The sequence below is a fragment of the Triticum dicoccoides genome, chromosome 1A, assembly GCF_002162155.2.
Source record: "Triticum dicoccoides isolate Atlit2015 ecotype Zavitan chromosome 1A, WEW_v2.0, whole genome shotgun sequence".
In the NCBI taxonomy this organism is placed as follows: Eukaryota; Viridiplantae; Streptophyta; class Magnoliopsida; order Poales; family Poaceae; genus Triticum; species Triticum dicoccoides.
Window position 1 is genome coordinate 381531516 of NC_041380.1, and position 17714 is coordinate 381549229.

A 17714-nucleotide genomic window follows, 5' to 3' on the forward strand; every position below is an offset into this window, starting at 1 on the left:
GAAGGAGTTAAGAATCCATTCGGAACCAGGGTTGCAATCAAAGGGAAACAGAACGCCACCAAGCGGGCAACGTAGGCGACAACGACGGACGGAGACAGCAGCTCGCATAGGCAGCATAGGGCCGGCCGCGCCGGCGTACGAGGCGCCCCACGCCAACCATCGTGCAAGGAAGCCAGGATTATTCCATAGAAAACTGCTCAAAATCACTGACGAATCACAGCATCTCTCGTGCCCTAGCTTCCCCTAAGCATGGCAGCGACCCACCTGGCCTTGTTCGGTTAACAATCCTCTTGCCATGGGATTAGACTCGAGATGGTTGGAGGGAATTGGGGGGATTTTGGATTTATTAACCCCCCCTCCAAACAGAACAAGGCTAAAATTCCAGAGAAAATAGACACAGGACTGAAGAACAAATAAGTGGTATGGAGTGCTTGTATTGGGAACGAGACTGCTTGGACTGGTACATAGGCAGATACAGCATCGATCGAGCGTCTCATTACACATCTATACAGCCTGCACTCCATCTCCATGGAAGGGAATTTAAACCTGTTATTACACTATGGAAGAAGGAAATTTAACCTGTTACAAGTTTACTAGTGCTTACTACTATTACTCCATTGACCACGGCGCTACGGGGTATCACATACAGTAAAAAGAAAGAACTGCTCCTGCTACTACTGCTACCTAGCTACGGGTACCACGAACTGACCTAATTGAGCACGAGTACAGCAGTAAAAACGTACCAAATCTTACACTAGCTGCCTACCGCGACCAGCACCGGCAGGCCAAAGCGGCTTGGCCGGCCGGGAGGCGCACGTCCTGCTGGCGAGCTAGCTCTTGCTGGGCCCCGGCGACGGCGAGGCGCTCGGCGGCGCCACCCTGCGGCGCTTGAGCTTGGCCTTCTTCTCCGGCGGCGGCGGCGGCGCGTGCGGGCGCCAGAAGAGGCGCTCCAGCTCGTCCAGCCGCAGGCTGAACACCTCCACCTCGAACAGCCGCTTCCGGCACGGCGCGGCCGGCGCCCGCGGCTTCCTCGGCGCCGGCGGGCACGTTGCGGCCGCCTGCTTCAGCTCGCTCCCCGCGCCCGTCGGCGTCCGGCAGCACTGCTCCTCCCACGCGCCTGCCTGCTGGTCTGCTCCTCCTGCTGCCGCTCCTGCTCCGCCGGCCGCTCCTGCGGCGACGTCTCCGCGCGGGGCAAGCGGCGAGCGGCACGGGGAGAAGGCCGGCGCCGGCTTGTAGAACTCGGGCGACGCCGACATGGTTGGTCTCGAATCTCGATGCCGGCCGGCGGCACCTACTCTTGTGCCTGTGAGAGGGAAGGAAGAAGGAAGAGGGGGCTTCTTGGGTTGGTGGTGCGTGGCGTATGGTGGCGGCGCGTGCGGGGTAGTGGAGGGAACGAGGGAGCTCGGGGAGGAGGGGAGGTTGCTTGGGGCACTTTGTTGCTGATGCGATGCGAGGTGGGTTTAGCTGGGGATATGCTCCGGTTTTGGGAGAAAGGGCCCGCCTTTGTAGCCGCACTTTTGTACTGGGCGCGTGTCCTTTTGTGCCCACCACGGCTAGTTCGATTTCGTTTTTGCGTTTAGGTCCTTGTACTACTGTTTCTCTTCTCTTTGTACTACTATAGTTTAGTTGTACTAGTACATACAGATACAGGTGGTGGTGCGGCTAGGATAGGACTACCGGCAGTGGAGCCTTTGTTGGCCGTATTTGACCTAAACTCCGCTTCACTTTTACCTCATCTTATCCTAAGCAACCCAAACTACTCCCTCTGTCTCATAATAGAGGAGTGTTTTTTAACACTACACTTTCAACCGTCTAACTAAAGTCTGCACTCTCCCTCTTTCATAACGCATAACGTCTTACACATAGACATTAAGTCATACATATTTTTTCCTTTTTTTTCCGAAAAGGCATACATATTTTCTAACGAGGAAAACATATCCTACCATCCGGTGGTTTTACCTTCATGTCATATATACCCCTCCGTACTATCATATGGTAATATATACTCCCTCCGTTCCTTAAAGGGTGTATAGTTTTTGGGAAAATTTTATAAGTTTTGGGCGAGATTACACCTAACTAATTGACATGAGAAAATAGAGGAGCTTGCCTAATATAAGGAAATGTAATCAATTCCCTAAAAACATTATCCAGACGAGTGGTACAACGCAATACACCTTATATTTCGGATTTTTTTCTCAAAAATCTATATACCTTATATCAAGGAACGGAGGGAGTATTACTTTATTCATTTAAGTATGTTCATATACTATATCTAAGATCAAAGCAAACTATATGAAAAAAACTACACGTGAGTCCATAATTTTTTGCATTTTTTAAATTTATATTTATACGTATAAAAAAATAAAAAAGTATATACAACCTAAAAAGCATATATACTAGCTACTATGCGTGCATACTCTCTGGTTTGATAGATACTGCATACAACATTCAAAACTCATGTGAGTGTAACAACCATCAGGTGATAGAAAACATTTGTCCTTTTCGAAATAATACTTCTCAGTTTGGGAAAATTTGTTTTTGCCACTCTAACTTTTGCCAATTTTACTTATGCCATTCTAAATTTGACATTTCACTTTTGCCATTATAGCTTTTGATAATGTATCACAACTGCCATTTCGTGACAAAAGCCAAAAGTATTATTTTTTTACTTTTGACACTATTAGCATTTGACAATGTATCACAATTGCCACTCCAATTATTTTTGCTTTTGCCACGGAATGTCAATTGTGATACACTGTCACAATCTAAGAGTGGCAAAAGTTAAATGTCAAATTTGAGAGTGGCATAAGTAAAATTAGCAAAATCTAGAGTGGTAGAAACAAAATTTCCCCTTTCAGTTTTGATATTAAAAATATAGAAAGATTCTTGAAAACATGTCAGTTAAGTTAGTTATCTTAGAAGTCATCATCACATTAAATAACAATTTTGTGAGCGAATCTCATGAATTGTGTTAGTATCAATTCCACAACAAAAAAAAAATGGATAAATCTACTACTACTCATTCCTTTTCAAAATGTTACTCATTGTAGAAATTGCATTGGTCAACCTTTACATGTTTGATTATCAATCCAGAAGAGTTGTCAACATTGAAAACATCAAACTTACAATATTGCAATGTATAACTATTTTTAATAGATGATCAAAGCAGACCGTATAAATATCCCAAAAAACAAGCATTTCAAACACAGAGGGAGTAGTGTTGTGTTGGAATAGTGTGAAGAAATCTAAGAAAGAGTATCACCCATTGTGCACTTGACGCTTTGCCAGATTCTAATTTTGAACAAATTGTAGTAGATAGTTGCCCTATCTTTGAACCTAGCACGGGCCATGCCTCGAAATGTAATTGCCAATCTGCCCCGAGGAGGTCCAAGTGGCGATAGCTGAAGCCGCCTTTCGCAAAGCTCAAACTCTTAGGCAAGAGGATTAGAATTTTGATACAATTTGGTTTGAGGGGGATGGTGTCGGCCCCGCAAACCTAGAAAGCTCATAAATGGCAAACTTGGTACTTGTGTCACATTAGTGGGTTGATGCCAACTTTTTATTGTTCCAATCTTAAACTCATCAACTTTATGCCATTTGAGGAAACAACGATGCCTAAGAAAACGAGTTGTGCAGTGTAAAAGGTCCACTTATTAATGTCGTGGAACAATTCCTGGCTACGTAGCACTTCATCACAACACATATCAGGTGATTATCAAGATATTTTCTATTAACTAGGATGTCATCAAAGTAAAGAACAACAACTTGGTGTCGCCTTAGTGCCAATTGTTTGTGATGTACTTGATTTTCATTTTGACCGGAAAGAAAAAATGGGGTTACATCGACAAAGGACGGTGTTTGGATTGCTAGAACATTTATTTGCGGTGAACATGCAACTATAGGAGTGTCGTGTTAAAATGTGGAATTATTTAGGGTTTGTTTGCTTTTTTATACATTAATCGAGTTTACTAGGCATATAATATGCATAATTCAAATCTGAACCGCAAGCACATGCTCCAGTGCACCAAAATGGGTTGTAAAATCATGTCCTTGGGTGCGTGTTTAGGTCCCATGAAATAAATGGGAATGAATTTCGAACATATCAGCGTCGTGGTTCAGCTGCAAACATTGAGAATCTTGGTTTTTTAAATTCCTGCAAATCCAAAACTCGCTTGAAATTCATGAAACTTGGCATGATATCGTGACATGGCACATTTATGCCGTGGTAATTTTTTGTCCACTTTGGGACAAGTTTTGGTAAAAGCTTCTTACAAACTGGAGCTTCTCACAATAAGCCTCGTGGTTCCGATAAGGAACGTGTCTCACCTTTTTGGACCATATGACATTCGATGCCTCTTGTTGCCTTTATTTTTTTGTAGAGGTAACATAGACCAATAGGTGTGCCATGTTAAATTTGGAATTATTCAAGATTCGTCTGACCTTTTTATACATTAACTGAGTTTTCTAGGCATTTAATGTGCATAATTCAAATTTGAACTACAAACACAGTCTCTAGTGCACCAAAATGGGTTTAAAAAAATCGTATTTGTGTCCCTGGGTGCATGTTTAGGTCCCATGTAAGAAATGAGAATGAATTTCAAACATCTCGGCATTGTGGCTCGGCAGCAAACATTGAGAAACTTGGTTTTTAAAATTTTGTAAATTCAAAACACATCAGAAATTCATGAAACTTGACATGGTGCCATGGCATGACACATATAGGCATTGTAGGGTTTTGTTTTCCAATTCGAGACAAGTTTTTTCTTCTATAGAGCCAACATTGAGAATATTGGTTTAAATCCTAGCAAATCTAAAATTCGCATGAAATTCATGAAATTGGGCAGGGTGTCATGATATGGCACAAATATGATGTGGTATTTTTCATGTCCAATTTGAGAGAAGGCGCACACACTAATGACCAACAAAGGCATTCTGGAACAAATAATTGTCACATTATCATCGCAAATGGTTGTACCATTTATAAATCATGGTGTTCTACTGACCATTTATGTGCCATCACGCGTCCCACCTTTTATTGGTTAGGAGGTGCCGTGCGGGCAACTGTTTGAGTAGACAAGAGTCATGCAAGCAGTACGTTGCGCAAGCTCACTGGGAAGCGAGTCCTTTGACTCCATCATCGCCGCCTCGCTCCAACCTCTCCATTAAGGGCGCCCGAGCCGCTGTTTAATAGGAGGCTTTACTGCTCGCTCACTCGCAATCCTCTATCTTCGCCTCCCATTCCCCTCTCGCCTGCCTCCTAGCATCTAGATCTCCACCTACGCCATGGCGCATAAGGATCATATGCCACTAGTCTTTAGGTTTGGTGAAGTCGATCTTGAGCCCGAGGAGATGGAACATAAGGAGGAATGGAACCTCATGAACATAGCTCTGAACGAGCTGGTCGTGGCGGATGTTGACCCCGCGCCCGTCCCAGTTCCCATCCCCGCGGCAGCGACCATCCCTGTGGCATTGACGGGTTGGTCGCCGAGCACCATAGCAGCGCTGGAAACTGCGGGCGTCATCGAGGTCCCCGCGGAACCATGCGAGCTCGTGTACTGCAAGCGCCAACGCCCGCGCCTGTGCTCATGCGCGCCCTACGCCCACCGTGCCGGTCCCCGTGCGTGTGCTTGCACCCACCGCGCCTGTGCCCATGCGCGCGCCTATACCCGTCACGCCCCCTTCAGTTGCATTGGTCGCCACCGTCGATTGTTTCCTCGCAGCGCCATGAGTCACCACCCCCACCCCCCGCCCGTCGATCGTGCAATGACCAACTCTTTAATTTGGAAATCCAGATCATTCTGGCTGGCTTGAAGACTTGAGCAACATCGTCCCGGAGGACGACAGTGCCGCCGCAGGTTGCCGCAACAATTTTGTTTTAATATTGTATCTCAATCGTATGAATGTAAAGTGTGACTTAATGAAATCTATGGTTTGATCAACTCAATGTTTTTCTCTGAATGCACACACGAATCAAAGTAAAAAAACAACAATGTTTTTATCTGAATAAAACACTCATCACAAACGATTCAGATTGAATACCCATATACAAAGCAAGAGCTATGGTTCCTTTGCCACTAAGCCAAGAGAAATTTTGGCGCGAAGGATTTGTGCATCGCTTCATCGCAAATGATTTTGTATGATGACCAGTGTGCCTAGTACAAACAATTTGGTAAGATTTGCATCTGTCATATTGGGTATACTGCCATTTGTTAAATTGGAAACATTAGCATTTGTCAATTTAGTGACATTGCCATTTGTCAACCTTGTAACACTGCCATTTGTCAAATTTTGCAGCTAAAAATAACTAGTGTTGTCTAATTTTGCAACTGAAATTCACTAAGAATTGATTTCATTCATAGATTAGGTAGTCATTCTTTATACAAACAGTTCAACTCGACAGCTGAACTGAACAAACTTTTCCCTAATTGTTGCCAACCACGTACTGAAATAGCTAGTTCAACTATATATATTAATTAATTTTAAGTACATAGTACAGTTCAACCATATCTATAGTAAGATGAATTGGACAAAATAGCCCCTAAATACTACTATAGAGGGGTTTGTACTACTTCCAGCAGCATCTCCTCTGCCGAGAATGCTTAGTAAGAGGCAGAGAAGGAGAGCCTACTGACGAGCTAGAGGACTGGAATCCGTCGCCTGCCGCCGTTGCCCTCTGTCGCTCCTGACGTGCCTCCTCGAAGTGCTGGTACTCCTTGTAGATCTCCGCATTTCGCACCACTCCTGCAGCCATGGCAGAGGTAAGCTTCATTGTGTGCGCAACCTGGTGCTCCTCCTCCTTCCTAGGAACTTGATATAACACGCAAGGTCACTGGCGCAAATGCCGAGCGGCTGGCCTTCGCCGGCCTTCACCTCCCACCTTCGGGCTGCGATGGTGGAGCAGGTGATGGCCCCGACGGTCGACGGTGGGGTGGCGGCCACGGTGGCCGACGGTGGGGTGGTGGCCACGGCGGCCGCCGACAGCAGCTGCTTTCAGACAGCGATGGTGGAGCATGTGGTGGGTGGCACACACACACCCAATAGGGCCGCTACACGCACTACACTCTTCCGGGGACTGCGCCGCCGACACGGTGCATCCTCCCAGCTAGAGATGTCCTCTAGGGGAGTGGCCGAGTGATGATGACTGATTGGTGTCATTGGCAATTGTGGGAGAAGCAAACTAGATAAGCTACAAGGAGGGAGGGGATGAATGCGATGCGGAGTCACCGGCCATGAGGGTTTATATAGAAGGCCCTTAAGCATTGCGATTTTGGGGGATTTCATCGAGCCGGGCGGGAAGCTTCCGCGGTTGCACGTGGCAACGGGCTCACCGACGATTTCATTGGTGCCTCTTTGAGACGACGTGGCCAAATGAACCTCCTGTGCGGTGCTCAAGCATGCACTGGAATCCTCCAGCGGCAATGCAGACAAGAGGTGCTAGAGGAGGACGAAATGACATGTACACATACGGTTAATAATAGAGAATGTTTACGGTTTAATTACCTAGCTTGTGGACGACCATTCCTTGCGTGTTAACTGCTCTATGCATGCGGTTGCTCATGGTTGAGGCAACCGTGGTATGCTCTGCCCGCGTCCCTCTGTGCCGAGCGTGTTATGCTCGCGTCCCTCTACGCACACTGCTAGCGGTTGGGGACAACACACGATGACGTTCATTCAGGGCGCCATATGCATGCTGTTGCATCGGGCGCGACTCCACGATGTAGTTACGTCCACCATGATGCAGTTACGCGCTGCAAAAACTACCATGAAGACGTGCCGAGGTTCTAGGATGTTCGACCTCCATTTATTCCTACAACCATTTACCTTAATCTCTTCAATTTTTCAACCGCGCCCCACAACACAATAAGGACACCCATGACGACACATACATAGAGGATATCTAGCGGCTTCAATGGCGCTCCCAGCGGCTGACGACGACGAGCGACAGTTCACCTTGTGTCCCGTAGTGGACACCCATGTGAGGGAGATGGACCTCTCGGTGGTGTACACCAACAACCCGATCTGTGTGGAAATCTCCATCAACAATATAGAGCAATTGCTTGCCGAGGACAAGTACCAAGTGGTCGGCTTCGACCTCGAGTACACCAGCGGTCGTGCCGGGTATGATCCAAAAGTTGCCATCGCCTAGTTGTGCGTGCGTCATCACATCCTTGTCTACCACTACTGCCTGGCCACAAGGCCTTGCGAGAGTTCTGCCAGGTTTGTCAACAACCCCAACTATAGGTTTGCTATGGTGGACACCATCAACGATCTAAAGGTGCTCAAGAATTCGGGCTTGGCCTGTCAGAATCGTGTCGACATCCAAGGCCAATGCAGGGTCTGGGGCAATAAGAAGGAGAATGACTCCCTGGTTGACCTCGCCGTGGCCAGCACTGACCCCTTCTACAGTAACATGAAGGATGCCTGGAACAAGAACAAGCCTGCCTAGCACAGGGCATGGGTGCAGAGACTAGATGAAGATCACATCAAGTACGAGATATACAAGCGGATCATTGACATGAGGAAGTGCCTTCGTCCTACCCGAGGCGAGGGATCGAGCCACAAGCAGAGCAGTGGCGGCAAGCATCACAAGAAGTAGATGATATGATGGTCGTTTCTCCTAGTTTAGAATGCATGCAATTGTTTATTGAGGTGTCTGCAAATGTTATGTGTAGTAACTTATGTAATTGGATGTTTAATTTCGTTATGCAATCATGATCTTATAAGTATACATGTTGTTGTTCTTTAGAAAGAGCATAGATGTTGTGCAAACAGTAAATCACATCGCGTATGATTAAACTAAGGAACCTGCCGATGATGATCTCAACAATCACAGACAATTGTTTACCAGCAAGCGTTTGCCAGCATCACACACAACTTATTTGGAGGAATCAGTATAATCAGTCATCCCACACAATTCTAATGACTGACTTGTTTGCCGGATATCAAACACATCTTGTTATGCCAAATTGTTTGTGTTATTTTGAATCATCGCAAACAGTTCATCCGAGTGACCTGTATGCCGTCTATCGCACACACCTTGATTTGGGTAACCGTTTGTGTTGTTTTGGCTCATCGCAAACAGTTCATCTAAGTGACATGTATGCTGTCTATCGCACACATTTGGACCTGGCTAACCGTTTGTGTTTTTTCGCTCATCGCAAACAGTTCGTATGGATCAACTGTATGCCACGTTTCGCACACGCAACTCTTATCTAAATCATGCTTGATGGATCAACATCGCACAAAGTTCATTTTGTTGGCGATGATTTTTATTACAATATCGTTTGCGATTCATGCATCGCACATAGTTTGGTCGAATGGTCACATATACATGTGTCGTCTTAGGAGTTAGGACCTTCATGCAGTAGTGACCCTTCAAAACCCACTTTCATCAAAATAATCATCACAAATAGGAGACATGTTTTCATCGTAGTAAATTTTCTCATCAAAAGTAGAGGGCTAAAAAGATCATCTTCATCAAACATAGCATCCCCAAGCTTATGGCTTTGCATATCATTAGCATCATGGATAAAAGAATTCATACTAGTATCAATGCAATCATGCTTATCATTCACACCATACATCGTGTTAAATTCTTCATTTAACACTTTGTAGCAATTATCGGAATCCATATTTTCAAGAAAAACTTTATAGAGATAAAGAATTTGATGCAATTTCACTTCCATTTTTTGTAGTTTTCTTTTATAAACCAAACTAGTGAAAAAAAGAAACTAAAAGATTCAATGCAAGATCTAAAGAGATACCTTCAAGCACTCACTTCCCTGGCAATGGCTCCAGAAATAGCTCGATGTCTATTATGCAACTTTATTCTTGTAGACTTGGTTTGGTCTTCAAGCGCAAAGTTTTGTAGGACACTAGCAAATTTCCCTCAAGTGGATGACGTAAGGTTTACCAATCTGTGGGAGGTGTAGGATGAAGATGGTTCTCTCTCAAACAATCCTGCAACCAAACACAAGAAGTCTCTTGTGTCTCCAACACATCCAATACGACTGTCAGTTGTATAGGTGCACTAGTTCAGTGAAGAGATGATGATAGATGTGTAATATGGATGGTATAAATACCTTTATAATCTGAACAATTAAAAACAGCATGGTAGCAAGTAACAAAAGGCGACCAAAATGGTGTCTCAATGATTATAAACAAGTCCAGGGTTCATACTTTCACTAGTGCAATCTCTCAACAACATTAACATAATTGAATCACATAACAATCCCTCAAAGTGCGGCAAAGAATCACTCTAAAGTCTCTATTCCTATCGGAGAAAGTAGGATGAGATCGTGTAGGTAGTAAACCACCTCAAAGTTATGTTTCCAATCAATCTTATGAACCACCCCAAAGTGTCATGAATAGTTCTATAGATCGTACTACAATAACACCATATGATACGCATCAATCAACTCTAATGTCACTTAGATACCTCAATGTCACCACGAGTATCCGCGAGTGACGCATGCATCAAGTGACCTCAAATCCAAAATATTCAATCCAACATAAAGAAACCTCAGAGAGCAAGACTTAATTCACAACAAAAATAAGCGAGGGAGGTGAACATCATGTGACATAATTATATTGATAAGGCTCATGATACATCACGTCAAATCAAGAACACGAGAGAGAGAAATAGAGATCAAACACAAAGCTAATGGTACAAATCCTCAACCCCTAGGATGAACTACTCATGCATCATCATGGAGACAACAAGGATGATGAAGATGACCTCAGGTGATGGCTTCCCCCTCCGGCAGGGTGCCAGAAAAGGCCTCCAAATGAGATCACTTCGGACAGAGGCTTGCGGCAGCGGAGTAGAAGTTCTAGGTTACTTTTTTGGGGTTTATCAATTTACAGGAATTTTCAGGTCCTTCCCCGAAGCTTCGAGGGTCTTTTATGATCCAACAAAAATCACCATAAATTTTCATCGCATTTGGACTTCGTTTGGTATGGTTTTTCTGTGGAACAAAACATATGCAAGAGACAGGAACTGACACTGGGCACCAGATTAATATGTTAGTCCATAAAAATAATATAGAAGTGAACCAAAACCATGTAGAACTCATGTAAATTTAGCATGAATAATTCATAAATTATATATACGTTGGAGATGTATCATTCGTTAACTTTGATAAACTCCCCGCATTCCTGCAAAGTGTTAGAGACATGATTGAAAAAGTAGCAAATGGAAGGTTAATGCAGTTTGTCCTTAGTGTTAGCCTCCAAATGCTAAACTAGCAGAACTTTTGTTCGCCTGGAGGATTGAGAACATCATACCTATAACGAAGATGACTGCCACACCATTCGTTGAGAGAGAGAGAGAGAGAGAGAGCGAGAGAGAGGTTGTAGTTGGCAACTCATAAGTTGAAAATTGACCATGCCACTTCCTTCATCATAGTTTTCGATGGTGTACATCAATATTCTCAAATACTGATGTATCAATCAATGATAAGTATATGCATCCCACAGACCAAATTCGTTGCATGCCAACGTTTCCACATAAGAATTCAAAACTGTTAGCTATGTCGAGAGCGGTAACGGTTGACCTCAATTCAAGAGTCAAAAACCTTCTAAACTACATATTCGTTTAGTGGATTCAAAGTCGATGTTGAAGATGGATTCATCTTAAATGTGGTTACTTTACAAACACTCTGCATAGCTTTTTGCCCTTAAAATTTGTTCCAATGAATTTTTTAATAAGGATTGATGTTGGTTTCAACAGATTTTTTTTTGGGATTATCTATTTGTGCCGGAAATGTCATAAAAGAGAGTTGGGAGGTCAAGACCCTAGGCTAGAGGAGTCTGAGGCCCCTATCTAGGCATCTCTATGCTCCCTATTTGGCCACTCTAAATCTTATGCTATCATCCACTTGTGCAAAGCATGAATTATGCTTATGCATCCAAATTGTCGAGACAAAAGTGAATGCCAAAAGGAATCCACTATATCCCCTATCCTTGTGTTCAAATTCATTCCAAGTAAATTTCCATTATCATGATAACTTGTTACATTTTTATTGCCGAAGTTTTTGATAGGTGGGAAGAGCAATATTCTACGAGCTTGTGATGGTGGCTGATTAGTGGATTTTGTATCATGTTTTAGAGATCATTTGTTGCACATTTTTGCATCAAAATCCATCATATAATATCCGTCTAGCCTTTTTCATGTACATTTTGCACAAATTCTATTTTAATGCATTTAATTGAGGCTATTGAATAATATTTAGCCATCCCTTGTTTTTTGTTGTCTTTGTGGATGTATTGGAGCTCCCATGGACTTGGCACGATAAAAGGAACCAAGATGGGGCCAAACTAGAGAAGTCGCAAGCCCCTGATACAAGTATTTCGTGGAGTTTGACAAAATGAAGTTTTCCAAGATGCCCAAATTGAAAATCCAATGCCATGGGGGTTTTTGGGTTCATTCATATGAATCCAACGAGCCCAAGAACACCCAACGGAGTTCATATGAGGAAATAGCGAACAAAATCAAAATGACATGCATAGTTCCACAGGAGTAGACGGAGCACATATGAACTAGGGATACTCATACTACTGCTTACACTAAGCAATTTGGGTTGCGATTTGGCTGTAACTTACATGGTTCTTCATTGATTTTGTCCCTATTAGTTTCCACATGATCCTTGGACATCAAGGAATGTATTGGGAGAGGTTGGGACTGCTCTAAAGCCCTGGTATCAAAGGGAAGGAGGAGGGTCCATGGAGAGACCCATAGAGGCCGACTATACATACAACACTAACCCTACTCGCCAGTGCTGTCACGTATCAATATCGAGCTGACACACAACCACTGATGTTGAAAGGCTATCTCTATTGTAGAGGAAGGTCCAAGACAAGGAAGAAGGGAGAGGGAGTCTCCGTTAACTCCCCGCACCAGACAAAGGGCCGGTGCCATATCCACCGGTGTCTCCATGCCTCTCTCCTTCCCCAACATGTCGTTGACTTATAACTTGTCTCTGCCTTTTATGCTAATCATGTACATGTTTGAGTAATTTCCCTACTTCTCGGGGATATGGATGAACTCTAGTACTTGAATGTATTGAATGCCGGTGATATTCCATATATGAAGTATGGTTGTGTTAATGTTCTTCACGATATTATGGGAAGGCTGACTACACAATATTGCCCCTTTGGGACTTGAAGGGTATTATTACAATTGCAAAGCTGGGATGAGGAGGTATTGCAGTGACAAAATCCATCTTGTCCTTCGTCGATGTTTGATAAGGAGGATAATGGAGACCTCAAAGTCTTATGGAACGTCCACAGGGAGACCATTAATCATTCTTGCTTCCACCAATAGGGGAAGGGGATGGTGGTGGCATGCATGATATAGAGTTGTGGTAGTATGCACATATATATATATATATATATATATATATATATATATATATATATATATATTTGGCTCTACCCACAAAATACATATATAACATAGATTATGTATTAGACAAGGTTGTGAACCGACATGGCCGAGTACCTAAAATACTAGTAGTGATGAATCTGAAACCCATGCTCAAGCATCATCTCACTTAGCCTAGTCCCATTTTATTACAATTTTTACCTTCTTGTTTGTACTAAGTTAATTCTCGTGTTTACCATCTTTATATCAATAGATAAATTACACTATTTCTAAACTACATTTTGGGCATAGTTGCGCACATGAAAACGTAGTCACCGGGCTGATAGTTGCATTTCTTAGCTCTCTTGGTTTGATATATAACCGAGCTAATATACTTCTTCCGAAAAACCTACAACCAACCTTGTGCACTTGCAGGACACTAGTGGCACATAAAAGAAAAGTGTAAGTCAAGCAAAAGAAAATAGAGATAAAGGAGGCACGGGGCCATTACAAGTGGTAATGGTAAAACTATTCTTTCAACTCATCGAATTCAAAACCAATTGCAAAATCCTTGGTAGTAGAAGTTGACAACATTTTATAAAAATAAATGTGTCACAATCCCTGATCCCTTCTGTGAAGGGCATATCCTTCTATCTTATGTTAAGTAAAATCCATCAATCTTGCAGCACCAGTTAGAGTGAGCCTCGGAGGTCATTCTTAGTATAATATGCATTTTTGCTAACAATTAAGGTTGAGTATAACATGCATGTGATGCTTCCACTTTCAAATGAGTGCACCTAGTCACCACCTCAACTTCATTGATGTATATGTATTACTTTATGTTTGCATTATAGCCTCGTATGATTTGGGAGATACTGTATTATGACCCTATGATATGATCCATCTTAAACCAGTTATACCCCATGTTTATTACACTACAACTTTCTTGGAGATTAAAATTTTATCCTGAGATAAAAGCATGCCATACATCCTCACTCTATGCATGCATATTATTATATGATTGTTATATTTAAAGCATGTTCATATATCTCTACAAATGCATTAAGCAAGTGTTCATAAGCTTTTCCTTTGTCGCTCACTTTGCCAAGTGAATTGCTTGAGGACAAGCAATAAGTTAAGCTTGGGTGAGCTGATACATCTTAGAAATTTCTACGTTTCCGAATACTTTTTCATAGCTTTTGCCCTCAAAACTTGCTCATATAAATAGAACTAATAACAACTGACATGTTTTTAGCAAACTTTCTTTAGTGGTATCTATTCTTGTAGGAAACATCATCCGGAAAATTATATAAAAATAACAACGGTGCTTTTGGACAAAAGGGGAGCGAGAAGGCCAAGATTGTGGGCCATAGGAGGCCCTTGAGAGGGCATGCACATTGCATGCACATAAATTTCGAGCAACGTTAGGGATTTTACCTTTTCTCCTCCTCCCGAGGCGATCCCTAAAATGCTCTTTTATTCAACAACAAAATGCAAACAAATAAAACTAAGACGATCTCCATTCCACATGGGTTGCCTCCCATGAAGCGCTTTTGTTTTGGTTCAAGATCGACCCTATTTATATTCAGATAGCTTTAGGTGCACTTGCAACCACATGGCCATAGTGTCTCACCTTCCACGTGGCACCTTTAGTGCCATCGACCTTCTTCTTCTTCTTCTTCCTAGAGAACTAAAATACAAATTGTCATAGGGCATGAGTACATAATGTTCTCCTCTTGCGTATTAATTAAAGCCTTAACAATCCTCAAGAAGGTTCCTTCTAAAATATTCAGGGGTTCTCATCTTGCAACATGTCCACAATGACAAGACGAAGGAATACACGATAATACTTGATTTCTGTCACAATGTTTTCCTTAATATCCATAGCTTGCTTAAAAGTTGGACATGCTAAATTAAATATTAAATTTCTAACATAAGGACCAAGATTAAGTTGGTGCATTGTTGAAGTTGAGTTCTTTAGACATATTGTCATTGGTGCTTCTCAACATCTTTACAAATTCCACATGATTTGGTTTCATTTCTATTGCAAACTTTCTAGGATTAGAGTTTGGCTTTTAAACAATCTTTACAACTAGTGTCTTGATGTTATGAGTTCTTTCTTCAAGAGAAAGCATGCCATTTGTAAGTCTAACCAAATTTCCAGTCATATTCTTGGGATAACATCATGAGCATTTAGCAATTCGAGAAAGGAATTTTTTTGCTCGGTTTGAGCAGCAATAAAGGATTTTAGAGTTTCCTTTAGGTCTTACAATTGTCGTTGCTATTGCCATTGTTATTGCAAAAATTATTTGGTCACCTATACATTTAATTTAGTGCTTCTGATAATTATATCCATAAGAATTTATTTATTTCAATCGGAATTGTAGCTTCAATGAGCAACAAAATTAACATTATTGGTAGCAGATTTGGTGGAGACATTGATAGAAATATTCTCTTTAACTTCTATGATGCCAAGGAGCTCACAACTCTTGATTTTTTCTCTTCACCTGTACAATATACCTTACACGTCTAAGTCCTTTCCACATGCCATTGGACATGGTTTCTTGCATATCTTCTAGCAATTTCTTTGGATTACGACAGATGGCAACCCAAGAAGGAGCCTCATGTAGCAATGTCTAACATATTTTTTGACAAAGGGCTCAAAGCATCATTATATATTGTAGTAAATGGCCTTATTACAAGAGGCCAAGGTCTATCAAACTATTAAATAATTGTGCAGGTGAAGGCATTTCTGTAACGTATCAGTTATCACATATCATTCATGATCCCTAGACGAGTACACTGCTATGTTAGATCACTACAAAACACATAGAAAATTAGGAGAAGTTGTAGAAAACATTAGGAAATATGCGGGAGTAGAGGTTTCACCTGCAACGACATACATACGGTTGGGGTCATAAGATAGACGAGCAAGCATTGTTATGATGAATAGATAATAATGAACTTGTGACTAGATAAGTGGGTGACGCGTTCATGGGGCACCACTACCAACTACTTGTGTATCGAGGATTGAGTCATCTAACCTTGGTCCTATTATATCTTGTGGGTTTACTAACTTAGTAAGGATTTACCGTACCAATGCATTAGTGTTTACTGATTTCAAATGGAGATGGTGGTTGCTGCTTGGTGGTGACAACAGTGAAGCTTAAGCGTGATAGCGATGACTTGGCATGGCGACGAGGGGACAACTAGAGTCCTTGTTCTCCTTTTTATGTTGTGGATCATTTCGAATATGGTTTTAGGACAAAATCTTGTGAAGTGGACCCGATGGCTCAATAGATAAGTGCCTTGGGTGGACTTCTCAAGGCGATGATTGCTTGTATCCGCGTGGGTAATTCCCCGAAGAGAAGAAGCCATCTAGCTACTACCTACGGACCCATAGGTCTGTGGTGAACTACGTGCTCACGCATCATATGAGGGGCAAGGGTGATGATGAAGAACCCCTCTGTGATCGTTGACCCCTCCGACAGAGTGCCGGAGGAGACCTCTAGATTGGATCTCGTGGTTCTAGAACTTGCAGCGGCTGGAATTGTGTTTCGCTGACCCCCCTAGAACTTTAGGATTTTTAGAGCATTTATAGAGTTGATAGTCGGTGGAGAAGACTCATGTGGGCCCCACTACCCACCAGGGCCCGCTTGGGGGCCCTAGCACGCCCTGGTGCCTAGTGGACTCCACGGGCCTCCTTTAGTGCACTTCCTTGGCCCCCTGGGTGCCTTCTGTCCAGAAAAATCTCCGAAAAGTTTCATGGCATTTTGACTTCGTTTGGTATTGATATTCTGCAAAGTAAAAAACAAGCAGAAAACAACTAGCACTGGGCACTATGTCAATAGGTTAGTCCCAAAAAATGATATAAAAAATTTGCTAGTAAATCTTTACCTAATAATAAAGCAAATTGGGTTTCTTTCGTCCGTCATGGCATTTTTCATAAAAGTCCCTCTATTTCAAAGAATTCAACCCACAGTCCTGTTCTAAGTTAAAACGAATCATTATTTTCGTATTTTACATAAAAGTCCTTATTTTCTCTTGAAATCAACCCGTCATCCGGATTTAAGTTACACCCGAACCGTTATTTTACATTTTTCGAACCCCCCCTGATGTTTTAGGTAATTCATCCGCGGATCATATTTAAGTCAAACAAATGCTTTTTAAAATCATCCATATCTTTTAAACCGTAACTCCGATTTAAACATGTTATGTATGAAATTTGATTAGAAAAATATGTAGAATATGAATATGAGATTATTTTTACCTGTTAAGTATTTTTAAATATTATTTTGGAATATATTTGAGTCAAACCAAATGATTTTCTAAATTATCTGTATCTTTTAAA

The 17714-nt window shown here is 42.3% G+C and overlaps 1 protein-coding gene across 1 annotated transcript; it reads right to left on the minus strand.

Annotated features, from left to right (window-relative positions):
- Positions 1–529: 529 nt before the first annotated feature.
- On the minus strand, positions 530–1470 carry LOC119274751 (cyclin-dependent protein kinase inhibitor SMR1-like). The gene has a single exon (XM_037555478.1). It carries the CDS (start codon positions 1254–1256, stop codon positions 831–833), a length of 426 nt encoding a protein of 141 aa, XP_037411375.1. The 5' UTR covers positions 1257–1470; the 3' UTR covers positions 530–830.
- Between the last annotated feature and the right edge of the window lie 16244 nt (positions 1471–17714).

Excerpts from the sequence above, each read along its gene's own strand:
- LOC119274751 (XM_037555478.1), bottom strand. The coding sequence starts at position 1,256 with ATGTCGGCGTCGCCCGAGTTCTACAAGCCGGCGCCGGCCTTCTCCCCG.